This window comes from Antedon bifida, chromosome 9, assembly GCF_963402885.1.
Source record: "Antedon bifida chromosome 9, ecAntBifi1.1, whole genome shotgun sequence".
Lineage (NCBI taxonomy): Eukaryota > Metazoa > Echinodermata > Crinoidea > Comatulida > Antedonidae > Antedon > Antedon bifida.
Window position 1 is genome coordinate 4,922,093 of NC_136234.1, and position 23,918 is coordinate 4,946,010.

The window sequence follows — 23,918 nt, forward strand, 5'->3', positions numbered from 1 at the left end:
ATGGCGGTAGAGGGCAGCACATATTTTTTCTGTTTATTCAAGCGTTACATTTTCGCGCGAAATTTGTGATCACATTTTACTGTATTGAGAAAAAGTATGTTATGTATTTTGTGTTCTTTAAAAATGTAATTAGTCGATTTAAAATTTAAGAATGGTTTAATCTTAAACAATAATTACTATTTACCAATTTTCTTATTTACAAGAGGAAGAGTATTAAGGCTAGAAGCGAGGAGGTGGTACTAACTAGGCTAGGCCTAATAATAATATTATTATTCATTTTCGTTCAGCAGGGCCTCCTTCCATGATCAGAATGACAAGGAAAATCTATTTCTGTGGAAGTATTCGAGGAGGAAGAGATGACCGTGACTTGTATGAGAGACTTATTAATAACCTGAGGCAGTATGGAGAAGTTCTCACTGAACACATTGCTGATAAAGACCTCTTCGAAAAGGGTTAGAAACATTGTTCAACAGTTACATCAATCTGATCACATATTCAATTCAGCACATACATATCATCACACTCTTTTAAATAATAATATATATATAATTTATATTTTTATATTAATTATTTATTATAGAAAAATTAGATGATAAAGGAATACATGACAGAGATATGGATTGGTTGATATCAAGCGATGGTAAGTTTTGAGGAAAAAATAAAAACACTACACCAAGCACTAATGCACTATTGCACCACCAAGCACTAATGCACCACCAAGCACTAATGCACCATCAAACACTATTACACCACCAACATAACACTAAAACAGTACAAAAATGTAATGTTTTAATTATTTACATTTGCAGCTATCGTTGCTGAGGTGACACAGCCTTCCCTTGGCGTAGGATATGAGATTGGCCGAGCAGTGGCACTCAACAAAAAGATTCTGTGCCTTTTTAGACCTGAAAGTGGAAAACGTAAGCTCGACTATGACGACGATATATGCCTTTTGAAAAAATAAATTCCCAGAGTAAAATATAGTAAGGGGGAAAATGGCAAAAGTTTTCCTACTTTCTAAGAGTTTTATCAGATAATCTATATTGTTTTGACAACTCTTGTACATGACCACAGTGCAATTTTTCCTTTAACTGTATATACAAACCTATATATGGTGGTATATGCAATAACTTTTATAGCCCCCTCTATAATTTATCAGATATCCAGGTTTTTTTTCAATTTATTTTGTTGCAGATCTTTCTGCCATGATAGCAGGTGCAGACAATGGTGCTAATTTTGTAGTAAAGAATTACGAAGAAACTCAAGCATCTGAAATATTTAAACAGTTTTTTTCTTGAATGAGAATGTAGTTTGATTATACTTTTATTTTGAATAAATTAATGATATACATTTTGTTTGCGCCTTACTTTGTTGTTTATTAGTTACACTACAGTGACTTTCAATGTCTCAACTGACTCCTTTAATTGCAGAAAGATTAATAGGTTTTAGACTGAATTTCAACTTAATATTGGTTAAAAGATATTGTAATATTTTGGCACATATGGCGTTTCATACGTATGATCATGGAGGATTTTATTTCTAAGCTCTATTCAGACAAAAATCAAAACTGTTGGACTTGCTTGGGGCAAGTGTACAGGAAAAACAAGCATTTCATGTGTTTTGATTTTTACTGTCGACTTATGATCTAGAATTTTTACGACCTACTGTACCAACAGTTTGTTACAAAATAAGTGTACAAATAAATTAATTTCATAGTTTATTACACAATGTATTGATATCATTCAATGAGACAATAACATAATAATTACAGATGCCTTAATGTAATATTCAAGTAAAATTCTATTAAAACATCAAGGGTATACAACATCAAGGTGGATTTAGACATTAAAAATTGCATAACATTCAATATTACACTTTGTTCTGAAAGAGTGGATTAAAATATACTGTATATTGGAACTCTGTTAAGTGACCATTTCTGCTTCTACAATCAATTATTTTAACATTCCTAGTAACACTTGTTAAAGGACCACCCAATGATGATAAGCATAAAGCTGTAAACAAATTGAAAAACATTTTGTGTCTGTATAAATGAAATAAATTTGGTTGCTGTGCTACTGTACACCCTAGCTGTCCTGTAATATTTTGAAAGAAATTATTAAATTCATCACATATTTGACTATACAGTAAATACATATGGATTCCTATTACAGTATCTTAATAACCAAACAAGGTGGTCAACCTAAAAAAGACACCTTGTCATGGAAACCGCTTGGTCCTGAATATAGGTTAAACTGTTTCAGTAATTTGTATAGGAAAAAATAACATTGCAAATACAAGCAACATTACTGTAAATTGAAATATGAATTATTAGGAAGATTAAATTGCACCTAGAATTATTTATTATTACTTCAATTATATTTTACAAAAATAAAACATTACTATACAGTATATTATAAATACTGTACACAACTCAAAAACTTAATGGGACGGAAGAGGGAATTATCAACTAAAAACCTAAACAGCTTGTCACACACAGTGTATTTGGAAATAAAATTTACTAAAAATAAAAGGAAACTTGCTTTGAATTATTAAAATTAAGTAAGGGACCATGTAAACTTTATTCTACTGCAGTTACTGCAGTAACTACTTCTGTCCACTCTTTAACCTATTTATGCTATTATTGTGTAATAATAAACACTGTACACACATTGCAATCATTGCCTCGTAATCTTCTACAGTGAAACAAATACAATATGTTGTTGCAGTAACCACGAAGTAGAACTACCCCTTTTTGGGACACCCTATTACTGGCGACGCCCTATTAAAGGGACACCGCTTTTAAGGAGACACCCTACTAAGGCAACACCCTATTAAGTCGACACTCTATTAAGGGGACACTCTATTAAGGGGACACTCTATTAAAGGGCTACTTTCCAAAGTAACAAAATAAGAGAATAATGTAGTTCTAACACTACAGCCAACCTCTATTCAGGGCACTCTCATTATTGGGACAATTTGGTGGGTCCCGATGGTGTCCCATTAATAGAGGTTCTACTGTAAAAGGTGGGAACACATTGGAACAGAGGGATCTTACTGTTTATAACAATGGAAAAATACTATATATAACAATTGTTAAATAGTGCATAATATTGCACACCATTTGGCCCACAATTGCTCAATTAAATACAGGAATTTATCTAGGTGTTATATGAAATAGAACATGTTCAGATATGTGAAGTAAAGGTCACAACCGCGGCGCAATTAAGCCGATTTTCGAGTATTTGAGTTTCTATCTGTCATACTCCCTTCTTTGACGAATTCTAGTTCCTTTGATTTTTCGCTTCAGCGAAATTTACTAGTTCGAATTGTTTCTACTTTTTGCAAAGCGAAATATTGCGCAACCAATCAGAGCTCAGGAAATGAGCTATGACGCTTTCATGAGCACTCATGCGAATCGAAATGCTTAGCAACCATGCGAGGAACATGAACGTCGCAGGTATTCGCTCATGTAGTGGAAAGAGAGTAGGCGATTTTAGGTACTTATACCAAGTCTTGAAAATAAACAAACTAGCGACTTAATTTGGCGTTTCCAAAATTAATTTACACCACAAAAATCCAAAATAAAGGTATCGTCTGAAATTTAGATACAATTTCAAGTGTTGTTCTACCAAAAATCTGTTATCCCACTAATACAATGCAGTAAATATTGTCCACTGCAAGTGGAATCGCTTTTTTGTTACATAAAAATAAAATTTAATTCAATAATGGTTATATTTACATAATTATATTTTGTACTGTATTTTTTTTAATTTTTACACCACACAGCTTCAATACCATCATGTTAACTGTAGTAAATGAAAGACATTCTCAAAACCTTGTTTTAAAAGGAAGTCTCTTGGCAGAGGAAAACTCATTTATGTTTATTTTTAAATATTTGAAAGCCTTTAGCAATCACAACAAAACATATAATAAAATATATTTGTTCAAAAACTTTGCTATAGTTTTTTATACACAAAACTACATTTACTTAAAAAAACAATATATACAATTATCTAAAGCTCTGTCCACACTATCAAATTTTATGTGACAAAAAATATGATGTGCCCATATATGGACAATGGACATGATGATTTCATATCACTACCATACTTGGGTATATCACTACCATATTTGGGCACATCACACTTTTAATAGTGTAGACAGAGCTTAATACTAAGTTTTTGCACTTTCTTATTTGTACATCATTGATACTTATGGCGTTGAAGACATGAGGGCGCTGTTACTAAGCGGTACTGCATAATCTCTTGTCCAGTCTCCTTATATGCATAGAGGAATTTGTTCAATTGTTTTTAGTTGCAGTAATACTTGTTTAAAAGCCCGCCCCCTTGCTTTTTGTAATTGATGGCAGTTGGTAGTGACCATACATGTTCTTTGTTGGTGGTTTATATTGTGTCGTCTATAAAGAAAAAAAAATGTAACAATTATATTGAGGATATTGAATAACTAGCTCTACGTCTAAAGCTCTGTCTATACTATCAAACTATTTTGACAAAAAAAGTGTGATGTGCCCAAATATGGTAGTGATATGACATCATCATGTCCATATATAGGCACATCACATTTTTTTTTACATAAACTTTGATAGTATAGACAGAGAGCTTAAGTCAACTGTTTCAAAATTAGATGCAAAGTTTTTAGCAAAGATATTGAATTGAGTGCTCCTGATTGTCCTCGAAGTATTTCAAACTGGGGGTTATTTAGAGCAGTTTTGACTTTCATTATCTATACGTTGTGTGTTTATCTGCTTACCAAATAGTAGGATCACAATTATTGCTGTAGGAACAACTGATGTGTAATACTATCATAGCATCATTACCTTTTTTGGATGGTGGTGGTGACGGTTGTAGTGCGTGTTTGCTAAACTCGGTAGCATGCTCGGTGCGTGAATCTTTGGTAATGCGCTGGAATGAAATCCCGTTTTTTGGAATGTGTTAAAACTATGATTGACGCCCGACTCGCCTGTGTTCACCTTCGGTAGTAGACCGCCGTGGAAATTAGAATTGCTATCTTGATAATTGCGTCTAACTCTTCGCTGTAACAGAAAATAATGTTGTAAAAGTGGTTGTGTTGGGTGGAGGTGGGTGGGGTCATACAACTTCATTCGGGGGTCACACACCATCTGTTGGGGTCAAACACATTCAATCTTTCACTAATTCTAAAGCTTTTCTTAAGGCTTTCCAACCAGCCTAGTGTAAAGCTCTGTCTACACTATCACATTTTATGTGACAAAAAAATGTGATGTCATGATGAAGTCATATCACTACCATATTTGGGCATATCACTACCACACTCTTTTTTGTCAAACTAGTTTGATAGTGTAGACGGAGCTTTACAATAGGAACTGAATATTGAAAGCCGTTTGTCTTACTTACCCTTCGTCGCTGAATACTTTGCTGTACTGGGTCTATTACTGAGATGTGAGTAGTAGTGCTGGGTTCTGTACTAACTTGAGATGCCCTTCTTTCGTTCTTTTCATCTTTTTCTTGCTCTAGCTTGGCTAATCGGTGCTTTTTAATCTCTGCATCTCTGTATGAATAATATTAGGGTTGCTATATTTATTAATTTTTACTGAACTTTTTTTAACCATTCACAAAAAAGAACAATAGCCTTTTCACATCTGCATAAATTGTTACAATTTGTAACAACTCTCCCGATTTATTACACGTTTTCATACACGTATTACCAAACCCTGAAAAATCTCGGAAGGAAAGCGTAGTTAGTTATTTGATTACCATGATTGATCAGTTTAATACCAGGGCAATACATGCACACATGCAGTAAGAACTCGGAACATCTCGGAACAAAAACAATCCTCTCATCAGTGTGTGTGGGGACCTCTGTGAAATCTCTGTAGATTTTCCATAAAATTGTATTCACACTATGCAAACCTGGTTACAACTTCTTACATTTTGCAGATGTGAAAAGGGTATAACTATAAGTCAATTATATTTTCTATTTAAGAGTGAAATTACACTTTTTTTGAGCAAATATTCTAAAAAATCAACTCCAAAAAGGTGTGAATCAAAATAATGATGAACTATAATTTGTTTTTTTTTACTGTAAAACGTGAGACGCAACGCAAGGACATAGACGCAACGTAAGTGATTTGACCAATCACAAGCGATGGATTATTTGAACTGTTGCTTGTCATTGGTCAACTCGATTGCATTGCGTCAACGTCCTTGCGTTACGTCCTAGTGGGAACCAAGCATACTACTTAATGCTTAAGTACATGTGAGCAACAGTAGAACAATAAAGTGCTTATCTTTACGTAGCTGTATCTATTGACAACATAATTACACAATCTTGTCAATACATTGATAATTGCAAAATAATTTATAGTGACCTTGATACATCATCCAATTATAAAATGATAATTATTTTAATCAAAATAATAATCAGAAATCATGCTCAATATAATGAGGCTACAAGGGGTTGGAATGGCAATTGTTAATGTTCTACATTCACTACAAATGTATATTTGCTTTATAAAATCAACTAATTATATTTAACCTAAAAAATATACATTTCTCTGAAATTTTCTGATCTAAATACCAAATCTTTCTTAAAGATATACTGTCCGCCTGAAAAGTTTTTTGTTTGTTTTTTTATTCCATTCTAATGTCACATAATATTTATTCACTTTCACCAAAAATTGGATTAAAAAAAAAAAATGTAACTCAACGCAAAGAAAATTGATTGAAATTCAATGGATTTTTGGTTGAATTTAACTGTTCATTTTGTCTTTTTTTAAGTGAAAACATTTTCCTTTCTGAGGTAGTGATTAACATTATTAAAACTGCGAAATGGCCTATTAGAAGTCTTTTTAAATAATCTTCATTTTTCAAATTTTTGGTGGACAACACATCTTTAATATCATGTAAAAAGAATTTCTCGGAAAAACAGAACATAGGGGGTCTGGCTTCGGGAAAATAGACTAACCGTAACTCTTTGAAATACGAGTGTTTCAGGGCTTGTTTTGCCGTGATCCTATCATCTGGGTCATACGTACAACACTGGTAGATAAGTTCAACGCTTTCGGGGGACGCATGTGATAACATTCTCTCAAGTCCGCTGCCTTTCTTCTGTGGAAAATTGAAATTTAAACCTCGCGTTTTGCTGGAAATAAAAGAAATATTAAAAAATTAAAAATAAAAATTGTATTTATTATTAATAGTATAGTAATTGTTATATTATTTATATAATAAATTTCAATTAATGAAAATAAATATTTTATGTTCTCAATTTCTAATGAACTTATTATAACTAGAAAAACTACAAATAAACAAAGGTAAAAAGGTTATTAAAATCAATATAATAATTAATTGAATTGAATAATAATTTATTCAGTGTTACCATATTATTCTTTTTTTATAATAAGCCTTCAAATAATAATTATGTTAATTAAAATATGTACAAAATAACAATAATCAGAATAAAATTGCTTTTGCGAATAAAACTGTGCCCAAGTAATGAAGATTCAACGTTACCATGGTTACAATTAATAATGCCACACTAAAAAATGAAACGTATCTCTAATATTAATATTATTTCTAAAATATATGACCAGGACTACAATATGTAACCATGGTAATACTTATAAGTGAGTAATAATAATATTGTTTTTAAATGTCAACGCTATTAAAGTCAAAATATTTTTTTGCCAAAAGCTAAATACAGGAGAGTTACCTGTATCGTATGTAAACCATGGTACACAAACAAATGTTAGGTTTAAAAAAATCGAAAACAACTTATTTATGCATACAAATCCAGATTTATATTACTCTATTGTCAGGACTTACATGGTAAATAAAGAGATTACCTAGGCTATGTTAACATATATATTTTATTGTTATTTGTAGAGGTATGGTGTAGAGTTCCAATATACCCAAGGACCAGAGAACGAACTAGTCGACAGTGAGGTTACTCCTAGTACTATAGATGCAATCTTATTATGTAAAGCTCTGTCTACACTATCAAACTTTATGTGACAAAAAATGTGATATGCCCATATATAGACATGATGATGTCATATCACTACCATATTTAAGCATATCACTACCATATTTGGGCACATCACACTTTTTTGTCAAACTAGTTTGATAGTGTAGACAGGGTTTAGAAATAAGTAGGTACTAACTTTCTCAGCTTATTCAGTACAGTTGGTTCAGGTGTTCCTAAGGTTTCATGGATTTTAGCAATTTGATCAACTTCATTTGAACCAGGAAATAATGGACGAAGACTGCAAAATAAATTAATATTAATACTTCATATTCATTCAATAATAACATACCAATCTTTTGTTTGTTTTTTATTTTGTTCTAGTGACAAATGTGTTATTTAAAGATGTATTGTCCCCCTGTTTTGTTGAATATGCCATTGTGATGCTTCATATAGTTATTCACTTTGACCAAAAATTGGATCCAAAAAACTACAAAATGGCCTATTAAAAATCTGATTTTTTCATGTTTTTGGGGACAATACATCTAAATTCTTAAACTGTTTAAAATGTTGCTGATGTAAAATCCACAGTAAATCTAAATCTAATTGTCAAATTGTTGCCAACTTCTTTATTATTTATTACTTCTTAGATTATAAATGTTTCTTTTATATTATATTATGAAATGTGAAAAAAAAGTACTTCTCATAATGCATTATTATTTATATACTTTGTTAACATTTTCAATTCTGTACTGAATCAAACCATTAAGCTTATACATTATGTTGTCATGTTTGATAACAATCTCTCAAAATCACAAAGGTCACAAAAAAGCTGTTGTAACAACCTGTTATAGTTGCAAAGGTCATTTTTAAAAGCATTTGCTCAATAAGTGAGCGCATTATTATGTTGTTTCAAGGTCAAGTTTGACTACAGCAGGTTAGAATGATATGTTAAACTCTGTCTACATCAAATTTTATATAACAACAAACTGTGATATGTCCATATATGGACATGATGATGTCATATCACTACCGTATTTGGGTATTTGATTTGATATCGGTACCATATTTTGGCACATTACACATTTTTTTTTGTCAAATTAGCTTGATAGTTTAGACAGCGCTTAACAATATATCATTTATGCTGTATGTCTCTTATGGATAATTTGTTGTAATGCACATTTATAAATTGAAATGACATTCAAAATTCTTATATTGACCATGAAAAGATAACTACAAAAGATTATCAGAATTTATGATACTTCATAAATAAAATCAATATTAGATGGTTGTGCTTGCCACATGTACTTTTTTTCTGCATTTTGGAATAGTATTGAATTCATTCAATTAATAATTTTAGATATCAATCCATAGACAAATACAAGTTATATAGATAACAAAACAAATATAAAATCAATTTGATCCCATCTATAGTACAGTACAGTTTTGACTTTTTAGCAATGTAATTGATTGTTCTAAATTAAGACATATATTGCTAGAATTTATTCATTTTATTAAGCTAGGCACGCAGTATTTATAAAAGGAATGCACTTTACTTAAAAACATATTTGCACTATTATTAATTCTCCAAGAAAAGTCTAACAATTTCCATAAAGCATTATTAAAGCACACTGTAAATGAGTATTATGATCAATGTTCTATATTATAAATTCCAGTCATTTGATTGGACGCTTGTGGGTCACATGGCGTGCAATAGTTCAATGTTCTATAACAACACATACCTAAGGACTTCAAAGAAAACGCAGCCAACACTCCATAAGTCCATCTTGTATGTATAGTAACCATCGGTTAAAAGGCATTCTGGTGCCCTGTACCTATTACAATAAAATGTGTACAAAATGAATAAGTTGGCTTCCACCTTTGGGACACCCTTATTCAGGTTTAATTACATCTCTATTAAGGGGACACTTTTCTATGAAATGAACAAGGGCTAATATACTGTATTTATGAGCAACCTCTATTTCAGGGACAAATTAATAAATTGGGGTTCTTCTGCATAAACTATTAATCACAGAGCTGGATAGTCTTTAAAGTCTTGTCTACACTATCAAACTCTATGTGACAACAAATATGATGTGCCCATATATGGACATGATGATATATTAACTACCATATTTGGGTATATCACTACCATATTTGGGTACATCACACTTTTATAGTGTAGACAGAGCTTAAGAAAATTCATCTACTTACCACCGTGTTGATATATATTCTGTGTACGGCTGTTTGGAGTATATACTACGACACGATCCAAAATCAGCTAGTTTTAATTGCTCACCCTAAAACAAAAATATGTTTGTTTATTACACACAAAGTTTATAATGTGAATTACAAATGGTTAATGGTTTTAAATTTGTATAGCGCAAAATACAAATAGTCTTTATGCGCTATTTAACATACAGTATAACTGCCATTATGGGGACACTAGTAGGACCCAGTAAAGTTTCGTATAGGGGTTTCCCTTGAATACCTGTAGGTTTTTAAAAAATATATTTCTCCTTGATTTTCTTGAGAATGTATCACATTAGGCTGAATGGGGGTGTTGGTATGACCCAAAAGAGAGGTACAGTAATAATGATAATACTATATCATCAATAAATAGTGTACTGTATTTTTAACATTTTGATTCAAAATTATGCTTCTTTATACAGCACATGTCAAATTGTAAAGGTATAGTAATAATGATAATACTATATCATCAATAAATAGTGTACTGTATTTTTAACATTTTGATTCAAAATTATGCTTCTTTATACAGCACATGTCAAATTGTAAAGGTATAGTAATAATGATAATACTATATCATCAATAAATAGTGTACTGTATTTTTAACATTTTGATTCAAAATTATGATTCTTTATACAGCACATGTCAAATTGTAAAGGTATAGTAATAATGATAATACTATATCATCAATAAATAGTGTACTGTATTTTTAACATTTTGATTCAAAATTAAGCTTCTTTATACAGCACATGTCAAATTGTAAAGGTATAGTAATAATGATAATACTATATCATCAATAAATAGTGTACTGTATTTTTAACATTTTGATTCAAAATTATGCTTCTTTATACAGCACATGTCAAATTGTACGAAAATAATGTCAAATATTATTAAACTATAACAGTACTGTACTTACACGTATAAGAATATTTTCAGGTTTAATGTCACGGTGAAAAATTCCATTCCTATAAAAATAACAACTTAAAGCAGTCAAAATATTGTACAATTATATAACAAGCAGTCTATGATACTGTACATTCCTAAATATAATATATAATACATTTGACAATAAATTTCTCAAATGTTCACACTATTGCAAAATATAAAATATGGTAATAAAAACAAATTTCAAGGCCATTTGTCATAAATTAACAATTTTAAACAATGTTTGAATTTATATCTCACTGTTGAATAAGTCATTTAATATGCAGGTATTTTTTAAAAGTAACATAGTTAAATGTTGGTATTATATCAAAATAGTGGAGTTGTAGCTTGGTGGTTAACGTGCTTGCCTTCCAATCCAAAGGTCTAGGGTTCAATCCTGACCTAGTGCCACTCATGACTTTTTCAACTCCACTCCCTCAAATGAGACTTTTTTTTAAGCACAATAAATTATAAAATAGTTTATCCATCCTGTAATTGGCGAGTTTGTGCCGACTGTTGGATGCTTATGAACTTTTAAAAAAAATTTAAAATTTATTCATAAATGTATATGTCATATAGTGGAGGAATTACATGACATTAACATAACAGGTGTTCATTAGATCATACCTGTGCATGTGTTCTAGAGATTTGCATAACTGGTACATATAGTTTTTAATTTTTTGTTCTTGAAGATAATGTCTTCTTCCTAAAAAATATAAAGAAATGAGTAAACAATGGAATGCCACTTTATTTCATAAAACAGTGATAATTCCAAAATAATGAGAAAGAATTTCCATGAAAGGCATATTTATATATAATTTATTTATTTGTTGATTAAGTGGATCAAACAAGGATAAAAACACAGAAAAGTACAAAAAGCAACTTATTTCCACTGTGGTCCTTAAGTAATTAACAACAGAATTGTTGAAAAAAAAACATATCAATTATTCTTTTTAAAAAATGTAATTTTAATACAATTGACTTCGCTTTCAATGTGGTTTTGTAGTATTTTTTAAAAAATCATTGGTATCATGGTATCAATCAATCAATCATCGACATTTTTATTCCATAATAAAAATAAAAACATATACAAATTTACAATAAAATTAAAAATGATAATGGAATGAGATACAAAATAAGCTTTAAACATGTAATCCTAACAAATAAACAAAAATAACATGGAGAATAAATACCCTAGCAAAATGTTAAGTGTGAAAGGGGTATTTAAGTTGTTTATTGTTTAAATCAACAGTAATTTCTGATGAAATTAGAAAGAGACTTCTCAAGTCAATGACTCTACCACTTAAGCGTTGCTTAAAACAGTTGCTCACTGTTGTTTAAAACAGTCGCTCCCTGTTGCTATTTACACTGCCTTTGGTAATACTAATTCGGTAGCTAAATTGTGACGTTAAGTTCGCACAGGGACACACTGGTCAAACATAGACGACAATGAAAGCTTGACGGTCAAATAAGACGGACAAAGCATTCATTTACAACTCAATGGAAACCTGTTAACTAAGTAATCAAACTTGATTAATGTTATATCAATGACACATTCGTAAGAGTGTTATACCGGTTGCCTAGGAAACAAACATCACTATATTGATTACATAAACTGTGTCTAAATTAGTTCGTACAATAACTTAATTATCAACAATTTCAAAAAGTTGTTGCCCTAAATTAAATCTTTTTTTTAAAAATTAATAATTAGCATTACCTAAAAAATATAAAATAAAATAACTTTTTGAATAAAGAATGTGGAAAATATATTAAATATGGCTAGCCAAAAATAAATGGTTGACTAAAAGTTCTGGATTTCAGAATGGAGGAAAGATATTGGAAGAACTAAGGTAGAACTCTGTTACAATCCATTCTGAAATCCAGAATTTCTAGTCAACCATTTATTTTTGGCTAGTCAATTTCCTATTTATCAGCCAATGCATGCTAATTTATAGGTCCATGATTAAACAAGCCTAACTATGCCTAGTCTCTAGGCCCAATGTATTCCATGATTTGCTTTAATATGTGAGGCGTATGTTAAGTGCGCGACACATGCATTGCGTTCTACACTTCCCGTCGAAGCGAAATAAAAAAGAACAAATATATTGTGCAACTTGCTAAACTACGCTGTTATGCAAATGAGTAGAATGTTAACATTTACGTGCTCCTGCAAAAACTCCCTAATATTAGGTCTAACAAACAGCATCATTTAAACCATCACTCTTCACATGGCATGTTTACAACAAAGAAAGACTATTCCATGGCTCAACATCTTATTTACAAGAACTTGATAGCTTAATATTTCAACAATGCCATTAATCACACTTCTTAGGACTGGTAAATAGTAACTACACAAAGGTACCTATTGAATTGAAGGTTGATAAACAAACAACAGATCAAACGAACTCTAAAATGACGGTCCAAAAAGTGTAATAATTTGTAATACAGATCTACAGTAGGGCCTACTCAATAAAATAATTGTAATATTAATTTCAAACAGTTAACTTCATAATAGTAGTACAGTATTTATCAGAGCCAATCCTTATCACTGACTATACCATTATTTCATAAATATTTATATCTAAAGCTCTGTCTACACTATCAAACTTTATGTGACAAAAAAATGTGATGTGCCCATATATGGACATGATGATGTCATATCACTACCATATTTGGGTATATCACTTCCATATTTGGGCAAACCACACTTTTTTTGTCAAACTAGTTTGATATTGTAGACAGAGCATTATGAAGGGGGTGTTTTTTTAAATAATTATTCATCATTCACATAATACTACATTCATTATGTCATATTAATTCACTATTACATAACTGTAATATAAACATATCTCATCAATTCATAAATATTCATATTACCTCGTATTAATTCATAAATATTCATATCTTACCTCGTATTAATTCATAAATATTCATATCCATTAATTCACATATCAAAGCTAATGTCCCGGATTTCTTATCACTGGCGAAAGAAAAAAATAATTCAATTTAATTAACAGTTATTGATTGTAAGCATTCCTTTGGTAATTTAATATTAATTGTGCGATGGTGTTAATGATTAAATTAATACAAAGGATTGGAATGCGTAAAGAAGTTGTTTACTGATAAATATAATTTTCTGAACTACCACATTTACAGCCATCCATAGAGATGTTCACTTTTTCTGCAAAGCTCTGTCTGTAGACACTATCAAACTAGTTTGACAAAAAAAAAAAGTGTGATGTGCCCAAATATGGTGGCGATATGCCCAAATATGGTGGCGATATGCCCAAATATGGTGGCGATATGCCCTAATAATAATAGTCTTTTGTATAGCACCCAAAATAACATTTTCTCTAAAGCGCTACGTCCACATAAAGTTTGATAGTGTAGACAGAGCTTAACTGAACCCTTGTCTCCCTAAAGTTACATTCACACTGAACATTGATTTTGTGAAAATTAGTGTAGTGTTTAAAAATATAATTTTTAACTATCAGTAATTATAGATTCAGTTATGTTTAAAAAAAAATAGTTTCCTTTCGGCCACAGAAATATTATTCTGTTATTTTAAACAATACCGTATGTTAAATCTGGAGTTTCCCTTTAATTAATAATGTGTTATTTAACAAAAAGTATTTAGTTTGGGATTACTTTAATTCTACAAAAATTCTCAAGATTGGATTGAATTCTGAGAATAATATTGAAAGAAACTTGAAATATAAGGAATTAGCTGCAGCATGTTAAGCTATCAAATGTTACTAATTATCATATAAGACCTAATAAAATGACATATGAAACAAGGCTACCATGATAAACAGATCAGAATCTAAGAAAACCTGTACTTAATGCTTTATTGATTTCATATCGTGTTTCATTTTACAGGTAAATGATCGAATAAAACGCCTCACAGTCGCATGAGAGACATGATTGGTATGTATATAACAGCGCATGACACTTTGGTTTATGCATAATGTGCACAACCAGCGTTCATTTTTATGGTAATCTTAGTAACCTGTGCACATCACATTTTTTTGTCACATAAAATTTGATAGTGTAGACAGAGCTTAAGCAATTTTATAGCAGATTTTAATCTTCCCACAAGTGTGCTGCTAGGCCTACAATATACGCCCATGGCACAGTCCAATTGCCAAATAAAACATTTTGTTTTCTTTTTCGTGGAAAAGTGGAATTGTACACTTACAATATAACCTCTTGTAATTCCAAAATGTTCTCATGAGAACTTAATCTTCTCATTGCTTGTATTTCCCTAAGACCATTAACTTGATCAAGACTGAAAAGAAAAAAAAGACAAAAAAATTGGTATAAATAACTCATGTACATAGGAAATTCATATAATTAATATTAATAGTTATTATATAATAATTAATTATAACAGTGTTTAATCTGACCTTTCATACGTTTGCTTCATCTTTTTACAAGCATAGTAAGTACCGTCTTGTGTATTTTGACATTTCAGCACCTCAGAAAATGTTCCCTCGCCTTTCTTGCCCAGCACACGGTACTCTGAAAATGAGAATGGTATGTGAAAAGTGCATGATGATTATTTGGAATGATAAAGGATGACAACAAACTGGATGGTGATGATGATTTTTGCTATTTATGTTAACATTTATTAATAATTGATAATCAATCACCAGAATGATATTGACAGATGATATTACAATTATTATGATAATTATGCACTTGTCAATTGTATGACCCACTATACTGTACGATAAAAAAACAAATAAACAAATAATTACTGACGCAGGGGTGCGTCAAAAAACCTAGAAGGTACGTCACATCAATGAACGAAGGTGTGTCAATATCCGTCACTTTACCACTAAAAATATCATTAAAAACATGGTTACAGTGCGTCAAAATGGGTGCATCATGGACACCTAAAGGTAGGTCACATTTTGTACGCACAGGTGCGTCATGGTATTCATAAGGTATGACGCACATCGGACAAATGACGCACCTCTCCCGGGGTCGTATAGTGGGTCATACAATTGACAAGTGCATTCGATAGCTATATATATATACTTTATTGATGAAAATAAAAAATAGTGTGAAATAGCAAGTACAGAAATTATTACTTATTAGAATAGAAATATTTGCAAATTACAAAAAAAATATTCTTAAAATAAAAAAAATTAATAAAAAAACATTTTATTAAACAAAAAAACAATCTTGAAATACAACGAATTTACATGGTTAATTGCAGTCTGACCTAACCTAGTAGTAACTCTGAACTAGAGTGCTGGCTAGGCCTAGCCTAGATACAGTATAGTAACAGTATGTCCCAGGCAGCCAGGTCACCTGGCTGTGTGGTGGGTGGTGGCTTGCAACCAACATCATGAAATCAGAGAGACAAAAAAATAAAATAAAACTTACTGTGCATTGCTGGGTTTTGTATAGTTTCCAACATGTCTAAAGATTAACATTAAATCTGATCATTAAAAAATCCATAAATACGATCTAGTATTATATCGATAAAAGTACACAATCTGAAGATACATGTTGAGAGTCATAGTAGGGTAAAAATAGAGAGAGAGGTTACAAAACAACAACTCATTTCCGCCCCGTGCGAAGCTGCTGCAAAAAAGTTACTGGTCGATTCGGTCTCGTTCCTCGATATCGCGCACGAAAAGTTAGTACGACAAAAATAATTAATGAGTGTGACCTTTGACACGCTCTCATACTTCATGAATAATATCAATCCGCTAGATAAAAAATGTACTGTGTAATTTAATTATATTTACAATAATATTCCTATCGATGGCTTTCATAACTTATTTTATAATATTAAGCATGTAAATCGGTTCCAAAAGGAAATCAACTGTGTTTAAACCGCATTACTTATTTCTGTGTATGCGAATGAATATGTAGGTTCTGGGTAATGAGGATTCTCCCCAGTAGATCAGAAAGCTTGGGTAGTTGCTAAGCGACTAAGTCCTTAGAGTGCCCACTTAGTTCAATAATACGATCGAACTAGTCTTTTATTTTCGAATGAAACTTCATATTATAAGGTTTATTTCGATCTAATTAGTATTGATTGACAAACCATGCATACATCTTTCAGTTAAAAACATTACACGTGAGAAAAATTATGGAAAAACATTCAGATTTGTTACATGCTAATTGTAAAGTCTAGTAATTTTCGTTCAATCAAATTTGGGCAAAACAAATAATCTTAATTGCATGTTCCACCTTAGGCTACTGAAAGAGGGATTAAATCTCAATTTCCAATCAGAAAAAATTAGCTGAAACGAGAACCATGGAGGTATCTGTGTGTCCGTCAACCAAGATATACTCTAGAGGGCATGTGGTTAATTGTACTATAGCACAGGTTATGTAGCTTCAGTTTAAACAAGAAATATTTCTTACAAAAAACGCTGCTCGCTTATTGACGTAACAGTTTTAAAGATATATTGTTCCTCTGAAAAATATTTTTTATTTCAAATTTGTTTTTGAATGTGTCATTTTATTGTCACATAATAGTTATTTTACCTGAAAAAAATGTAATTAAAAGCAAAAAATACTTCAATTGTCAGACAAAGTCTGGGGGTCACTTCATCACGTGTGAAGTATCATATTACAAACAAAAACTTTCATGGACTGTTTTGATAATAATTCAATGATTATCTGACAGCGAAATACAGTATTGTCATGGGACTCATAAATACCAGAAATGCAGCTGGTACCTATAAATTATAGTTGAGTTTCCATTTTAGCAAAAATGTCAAAGTGTAGTACTATAACTGCTGCTTGATTTCATCTAATAAATGAGTCATCTCGTGGCTAGAGCAGCAGCGTGAAAATTCTTATCCAAAAAATGAAGCCTGTTGTGAAACGTAGCTAGCCTATATCACTTTTACGTTGCAATGGCAAAAGTCCTGGTAAAGTTATATTCTATCCTTGTACAGTATTAATTTTATACGTTTTTATTAGCAATGGTATTATGAAATGAGTGATCATACATAATAGGCAGGTACAACAGAATTGGCTATGTTACGTAATACATTATTTTTAATAAGCTAATGTTACATACATTATGTTACAATATAAAGACACTGACAATAGCAGGCTAGTTTAAAACAAATAATTATACTTAAAATTTATACAATACATAGATAGACTATGAATAATGTGTATACATATTTTGTCTTTAGTGGCCGGACATAGTGACCACTCACATCTATTTGACCAACACCAACTGGACAGTGCCAAACCCTTTAACTCATGAACCTGTGTACAGTATAAACCTTAATTTTTTTTTAAAGGGGGGGGGGGGGAGAATTAAACAAACAGAATAGGAACAAACAAAAATACCTTTCAAAAATATATTTCAGAGTACAAGAAAACCCACAAAATAATAAGTACATTAAAACAAGAAAATGCCAATGTTTAGTATACAACTCATTGTTAATAATTATTATCAATTCAAAGTTTTTACATATTTAAGTTAGGAATAAAAACTAAGTTTAAACAAGGTGCGGATAACTAATAAAATATATCTTCTGTACAATATTTGTTATTTATATTGATTAATGTTATGACGAATCTGATTATAAATGATTACAATATTGAAAAAATATAAATAAAAACAAAATAAGGTGGTCTTGGAAAATCCGGAAAATAAATACTTTTATCAAACTGTCTTGCAAAAAACGTTGACATTAAGCGCAGCGCTGTCGTCATTATCTCCATTCTGGAATTTACATCAGTACAACAAATTGGATTGTTAAGGCGTCATTAACAATTCCCTTATTATTGTTAGGCACACTCTAATATCTCCTCTTCAAACTATTTACTGGTTATTCTTGTGAAACGGGTACAAGCCTAAAACAGGGGCGCATTCAACCTTCCCTGACAAAAATGTCTGGTTTTACAATGACAGAACTTTCTGTTCGTTTTGTTTTTTTTTTATTTTTTTGAGTTTTTCATTTTATTTGCAACAACATTATATGCCCAGTATTATAGGCAGATTCTGTAATACAGTGCCACATATGCATCACATGTGTTTCCTGTATTTTGTCAGTAACCTATGATACACACGCCAAGTATTGTAGAATTTTCCTGTGATACTGAACAAATTATAGAAACAGTTGCATTAAGCTCTGTCTACACTATCAAATTTATGTGACAAAAAAATGTGATGTGCCCATATATGGACATGATGATGTCTATATCACTACCATATTTGGGCATGTCACTACCATATTTGCGCACATCACACTTTTTTGTCAAACTAGTTTGATAGTGTAGACAGAGCTTTATATTTCTGTTGTTAATGATGATTTTATGCCACATATTCCGGGAAAGCCAGGAAGGCTGACTTTCCCGGAATATGTGGGATTCCATCCTTATGCCATAAATACTACGAATATTATAAAGAACACGATGAGAACACCAAACACTTTGATCATCAGCCAGCGGTTCGACGTCACCGACTGAAAATATTTCAGTATCTCTCCATGAGCCATCTCAACGTTTGTAAATGCATTATCAACATTTGAATCAATTCTAAAAATAAAATGGTAATGGTCATTAGACACAGAGTTCAAAGGTGAAAGGTTAAAACCAGGTCAGCAACTCAATTATTTAAATAAAGAGATTAAAAAAAAGATACAAGAAAAATGCTGAACACAAATAATAGGTTTCAAAGACAACAAAGTCATAGAATCGTTTGATTGTGTGTGGACATAAAAAGAAAATGGTAATGGTCATTAGACACAGGTCAGCAACTCAATTATTTGAATAAATAGATTAAAAAAAAGATACAAGAAAAATGCTGAACACAAATAATATGTTTCAAAGACAACAAAGTCATAGAATCGTTTGATTGTGTGTGGACATAAAAAGAAAATGGTAATGGTCATTAGACACAGAGTTCAAAGGTGAAAGGTTAAAACTAGGTCAGCAACTCAATTATTTGAATAAAGAGATTAAAAAAAGATACGAGAAAAATGCTGAACACAAATAATAGTTTCCAAAGACAACAAAGCCATAGAATCGTTTGATTGTGTGTGGACATAAAAAGAAAATGGTAATGGTCATTAGACACAGAGTTCAAATGTGAAAGGTTAAAACCAGGTCAGCAACTCAATTATTTGAATAAAGAGATTAAAAAAAAGATACAAGAAAAATGCTGAACACAATAGGTTTCAAAGACAACAAAGTCATAGAATCGTTTGATTGTGTGTGGACATAAAAAGAAAATGGTAATGGTCATTAGACACAGAGTTCAAAGGTGAAAGGTTAAAACCAGGTCAGCAACTCAATTATTTGAATAAAGAGATTAAAAAAAAGATACAAGAAAAATGCTGAACACAATAGGTTTCAAAGACAACAAAGTCATAGAATCGTTTGATTGTGTGTGGACATAAAAAGAAAATGGTAATGGTCATTAGACACAGAGTTCAAAGGTGAAAGGTTAAAACCAGGTCAGCAACTCAATTATTTGAATAAAGAGATTAAAAAAAAGATACGAGAAAAATGCACAGACACAGAGTTCAAAGGTTAAAATCAGGTCAGCAACTCAATTACAACAAAGTCATAGAATCATTTGATTGTGTGTGGACATAAAAAAACGAATACTTTCACGTTTGGAACAATAACAAAATGGTCATAAATATAATACTGACCTTTGAACCTGTTCTTCTTGTTGGTGTATCATATGTGCCAATTGTTGAAATATTCCACTTAATTCCACAATAGTACTTTCTATATTTTGCATGGTTTCCTCTCTATCTTTTATGTAAGTGTCTTGTTGCTCAACCATTTGCATTGAGCTTTGCTGTGCACCGTCAAACGGCATGTTTATGACTGCATCACCTCGACTACTGGCGGTCTCATCATCTATCAGTACCGATCGTACTAAGAGAAAAAAACCATCAATGAGATAAATTTGTACAGTTTTCTGCGTGTACACTACATTTAATTGGACGTGTGTTTTATGAAATCAGTTGAAATGTTAAAAACAAAATTCATTCTTACTATTTCCACTGGAAGCCGATGGTGGTAAACTCGATGTCAGAGGCCCTTGGGAAAATTGTTCTCGCCTATTTTTCTGATCTTTAAGATTCTGTGTCCGTACTTCAAGAACTGATTTAAAATCGTTGGACATTGTCGCCAACTTTGATTGTAACGCAAGAACAACTGTGTTGGAATGTGTTTGCATTTGCTTGCCATTTTGCGAGCTATTTCGCCGTACAAACTGAAAAAAAAAACCAAAAATTAGAAAGTTACCATAATATTTAAGGCTGCTCTACACTATCAAACTAGTTTGACAAAATTATGTCTAAATATGGTAATGATATCCCAAATGTGGTATTGATATGACAACATCATGTCCATATATGGGCACATCACATCTTTTTGTCACATAAAGTTTGATAGTCTAAACAAGGCTTAACACTTTATTTCATGTTATGTATAGTTTTATTTGCATTACAAATACAATTGTTTAATTTTCTTGTATAAGGTTTATTTTAACTGTTTGTATTGTATGGAGTGAGTGCAGAATCTGTTTGGGCTTTAGCCTATTGTCACTACTGGTTATTTTTCATTGGTGACCGAATAAATATTATTATTATTAGATGTAGATGTGTACCAAATTTGATTTTTAATCGGGGTATGATGATTAAATACACAACTCAATACGGCTATATACCATTCAATGCAGAACAAGGTACATATTGTAATGTTTCAATCTGAATAAGATATAGAGGTTGCTATTCAACACAATCTATTCAACAATGGCATGGTACAGACCTGAATATAATAATAAATAATAATAATAAGATTTATTCAGCGCACATATCCACAAAAGTGCTCAAGGCGCTTGTGAAAACCATGAAACATATACCTACCTCTTGCAACTTAGCAATTTGTTTATTAAGACTGTTAATGTCCTGTTTTATTATATATGTCAATTCTTGAATTTCTACTGATTTATCATCAAATAAAGATTTTTTCTTTGCCACTACAAGAAAGAAATAGTTGTCAAATATATAAAAATTGATTATATAAAACTTTTACTTATTCAGAAATAAAGGCAAATATAATAAAAGTAAACAATATAACTTTGAAAGGCCATATTTCTAACAAATACAGTACTGTATTATTGTGTTTGATGTACAAATGAAACAAACAAGTTCTCTCAAACAGTCATCTATCGATGACAGTAGCCTATGATGATGTCTATCTGCTGGTGAACATTTTTATCTTATTATTTTATTTTACCCAAAACCTGATACAATAACCATGGTGATTTTTATGAACATACGACACATCTTATTAATCCTCTCAATTATCTTGTATACTTACATATTGTTAACTTTTCCAATTTTGTAAAAGTTTGATTAATGTCACTACCAATACGTCTGAAAATAAAATTTAAGTATGGAAATTTAATGAAAGAGTTGAAATATAAAAGTGAAATAGCCATTTTGACGCAAAATACCTACTCTACTCATTATTCAAAATGGATAAAACAATTATGGTAAAATACTGTAGCTTTGTTTTCTTTTATTTATTATTAGTTATGTATATTTTTTTTTCTTTTTCGTATTTAATGTTATATCTTGGGGTGGGTCAAACTTAAAGTCTTTAAGACTTATATGACTCTCCCCCCACATAATCACTTCATTGCATTTATGTATGTATTTTATTATATTGTGGAAATAAATTGAAATTGAACTACTGTAATTCTATCAAATAGAACTTACTTTGCCATTCGCATGAAATCACTGTGTTGGGCCTGCCTTGAGGCTTTGTGATTGTGTGCTGCAACTCCATTTCCCTAAAAAATGTTAAAAGTATTCCGAACAAATTGTTATATATATTACAATAAAAAAATCGACCAGAGTGCCATTGGTCACAACCTACCACCCTAGGTTGCCTCCATTACGGGCTATTATTGAGAAACATATGCCCATTCTACAGTCCACAGAACGTCTCAGGACTGTTTTTCCGGAACCACCCATTATTGCATTTCGTAGACCTCCCAACCTTCGTGATATATTAGTCAGATCCAAATTTAAGAGTGAAATTAACTCTCATGACAGCCAAAATTTGGGCAGTCACCTTTGCGGCAAATCTTGCAAAACTTGTTCATTGGTTGATTCTACTGAAAAATTTCAGAGTAACCAAACTGGCCGCATTTTTCGGATAAGACAATCAATTAATTGTCTAACCAAAAACGTCATTTATCTCATATACTGTAATATTTGTGGCAAACAGTACGTCGGAGAAACAAAAAACACTCTCCGTATGAGAATGACACAACATAGATCAGCTATCAAAACATTAAAGCTTGATCAACCTGTAGCCGAACATTTTAATTCAGCTGGTCACTCGATTGCAAATTTCAGAGTTATTGCAATAGACCACGATGTCAAATGGAGCGACAAAACTCGCAAAGACAAAGAAAACCACTGGGAATTACTACTTAAAACCACAAAACCTTTTGGACTTAACATTAGGAACATACTCCCAGATCGGTAAAATTATTCCATTGACTACCAAAATTTAAGTTTCAATATTAACCACCATTTTAGCTTTTTTTAGTTCCATTCCAAAATTGTTTATATCTCTACCAAGCTACCTTCTTTGTTTTCTACTCTTATTCAGTCTCCACCCACTATTCAACATGCTGTTTCTATTTATTATTGGTTATATTTCTTTTATTCCTGTCCACCCAGGCAGCACTTGCCAACTCATATGCTATGACTTTATCCAAATTCCCTCACTTGCACTGATGAAGGGCTAGTGTTGCCCGA

General features: G+C 31.4%; 3 protein-coding genes across 6 annotated transcripts in view; 1 reads left to right on the forward strand and 2 right to left on the reverse strand.

Moving 5' to 3' along the window:
- The first annotated feature begins 31 nt into the window (after positions 1–31).
- The window catches only part of LOC144852633 (putative 2'-deoxynucleoside 5'-phosphate N-hydrolase 1), a 25,511-nt gene continuing 1,624 nt past the window's right edge, over positions 32–23,918 (forward strand). The window contains exons 1-5 of one of the 4 annotated variants that reach the window (XM_078710559.1): positions 32–94; positions 291–452; positions 581–640; positions 810–920; positions 1,195–1,355. In XM_078710559.1, the coding sequence (XP_078566685.1) occupies positions 302–452; positions 581–640; positions 810–920; positions 1,195–1,298 (426 nt within the window). In that variant the 5' untranslated portion in view covers positions 32–94; positions 291–301 and the 3' untranslated portion in view covers positions 1,299–1,355. Of the gene's footprint in view, positions 104–287; positions 453–580; positions 641–809; positions 921–1,194; positions 1,356–23,918 lie in introns of those variants that run through there. The other 3 variants (XM_078710558.1, XM_078710556.1, XM_078710555.1) reach the window with 3 other exon arrangements.
- LOC144851915 (MAPK/MAK/MRK overlapping kinase-like) lies at positions 1,781–16,749 on the reverse strand. Its single transcript, XM_078709574.1, has 13 exons — positions 16,528–16,749; positions 15,540–15,654; positions 15,332–15,421; positions 14,043–14,113; positions 11,761–11,839; positions 11,126–11,174; positions 10,177–10,262; positions 9,705–9,797; positions 8,162–8,263; positions 6,964–7,140; positions 5,394–5,547; positions 4,838–5,053; positions 1,781–4,417 (listed from the first exon to the last, which is right to left on the reverse strand). The coding sequence occupies exons 1-13, from the start codon at positions 16,559–16,561 to the stop codon at positions 4,331–4,333; spliced, it is 1,353 nt and encodes a 450-aa protein (XP_078565700.1). The 5' UTR covers positions 16,562–16,749; the 3' UTR covers positions 1,781–4,330.
- Positions 18,136–23,918, reverse strand: part of LOC144852616 (syntaxin-5-like) — a 7,209-nt gene continuing 1,426 nt past the window's right edge. The window contains exons 3-8 of the mRNA XM_078710528.1: positions 22,866–22,939; positions 22,465–22,520; positions 22,008–22,120; positions 21,133–21,352; positions 20,781–21,012; positions 18,136–19,659 (exon numbers count right to left, since the gene is read on the reverse strand). Coding sequence (XP_078566654.1) covers positions 19,500–19,659; positions 20,781–21,012; positions 21,133–21,352; positions 22,008–22,120; positions 22,465–22,520; positions 22,866–22,939 — 855 coding nt within the window. The 3' untranslated portion in view covers positions 18,136–19,499. The remainder of the gene's footprint in view (positions 19,660–20,780; positions 21,013–21,132; positions 21,353–22,007; positions 22,121–22,464; positions 22,521–22,865; positions 22,940–23,918) is intronic.

Coding starts and splice junctions, on each gene's coding strand:
- LOC144851915 (XM_078709574.1), bottom strand. CDS start 16,561: ATGTTGGAAACTATACAAAACCCAGCAATGCACA. Junction 15,655..16,527: donor ACAAAACCCAGCAATGCACA/GTAAGTTTTATT, acceptor TCTCATTTTCAG/AGTACCGTGTGCTGGGCAAG. Junction 14,114..15,331: donor GAATTACAAGAGGTTATATT/GTAAGTGTACAA, acceptor TTCTTTCGCCAG/TGATAAGAAATCCGGGACAT.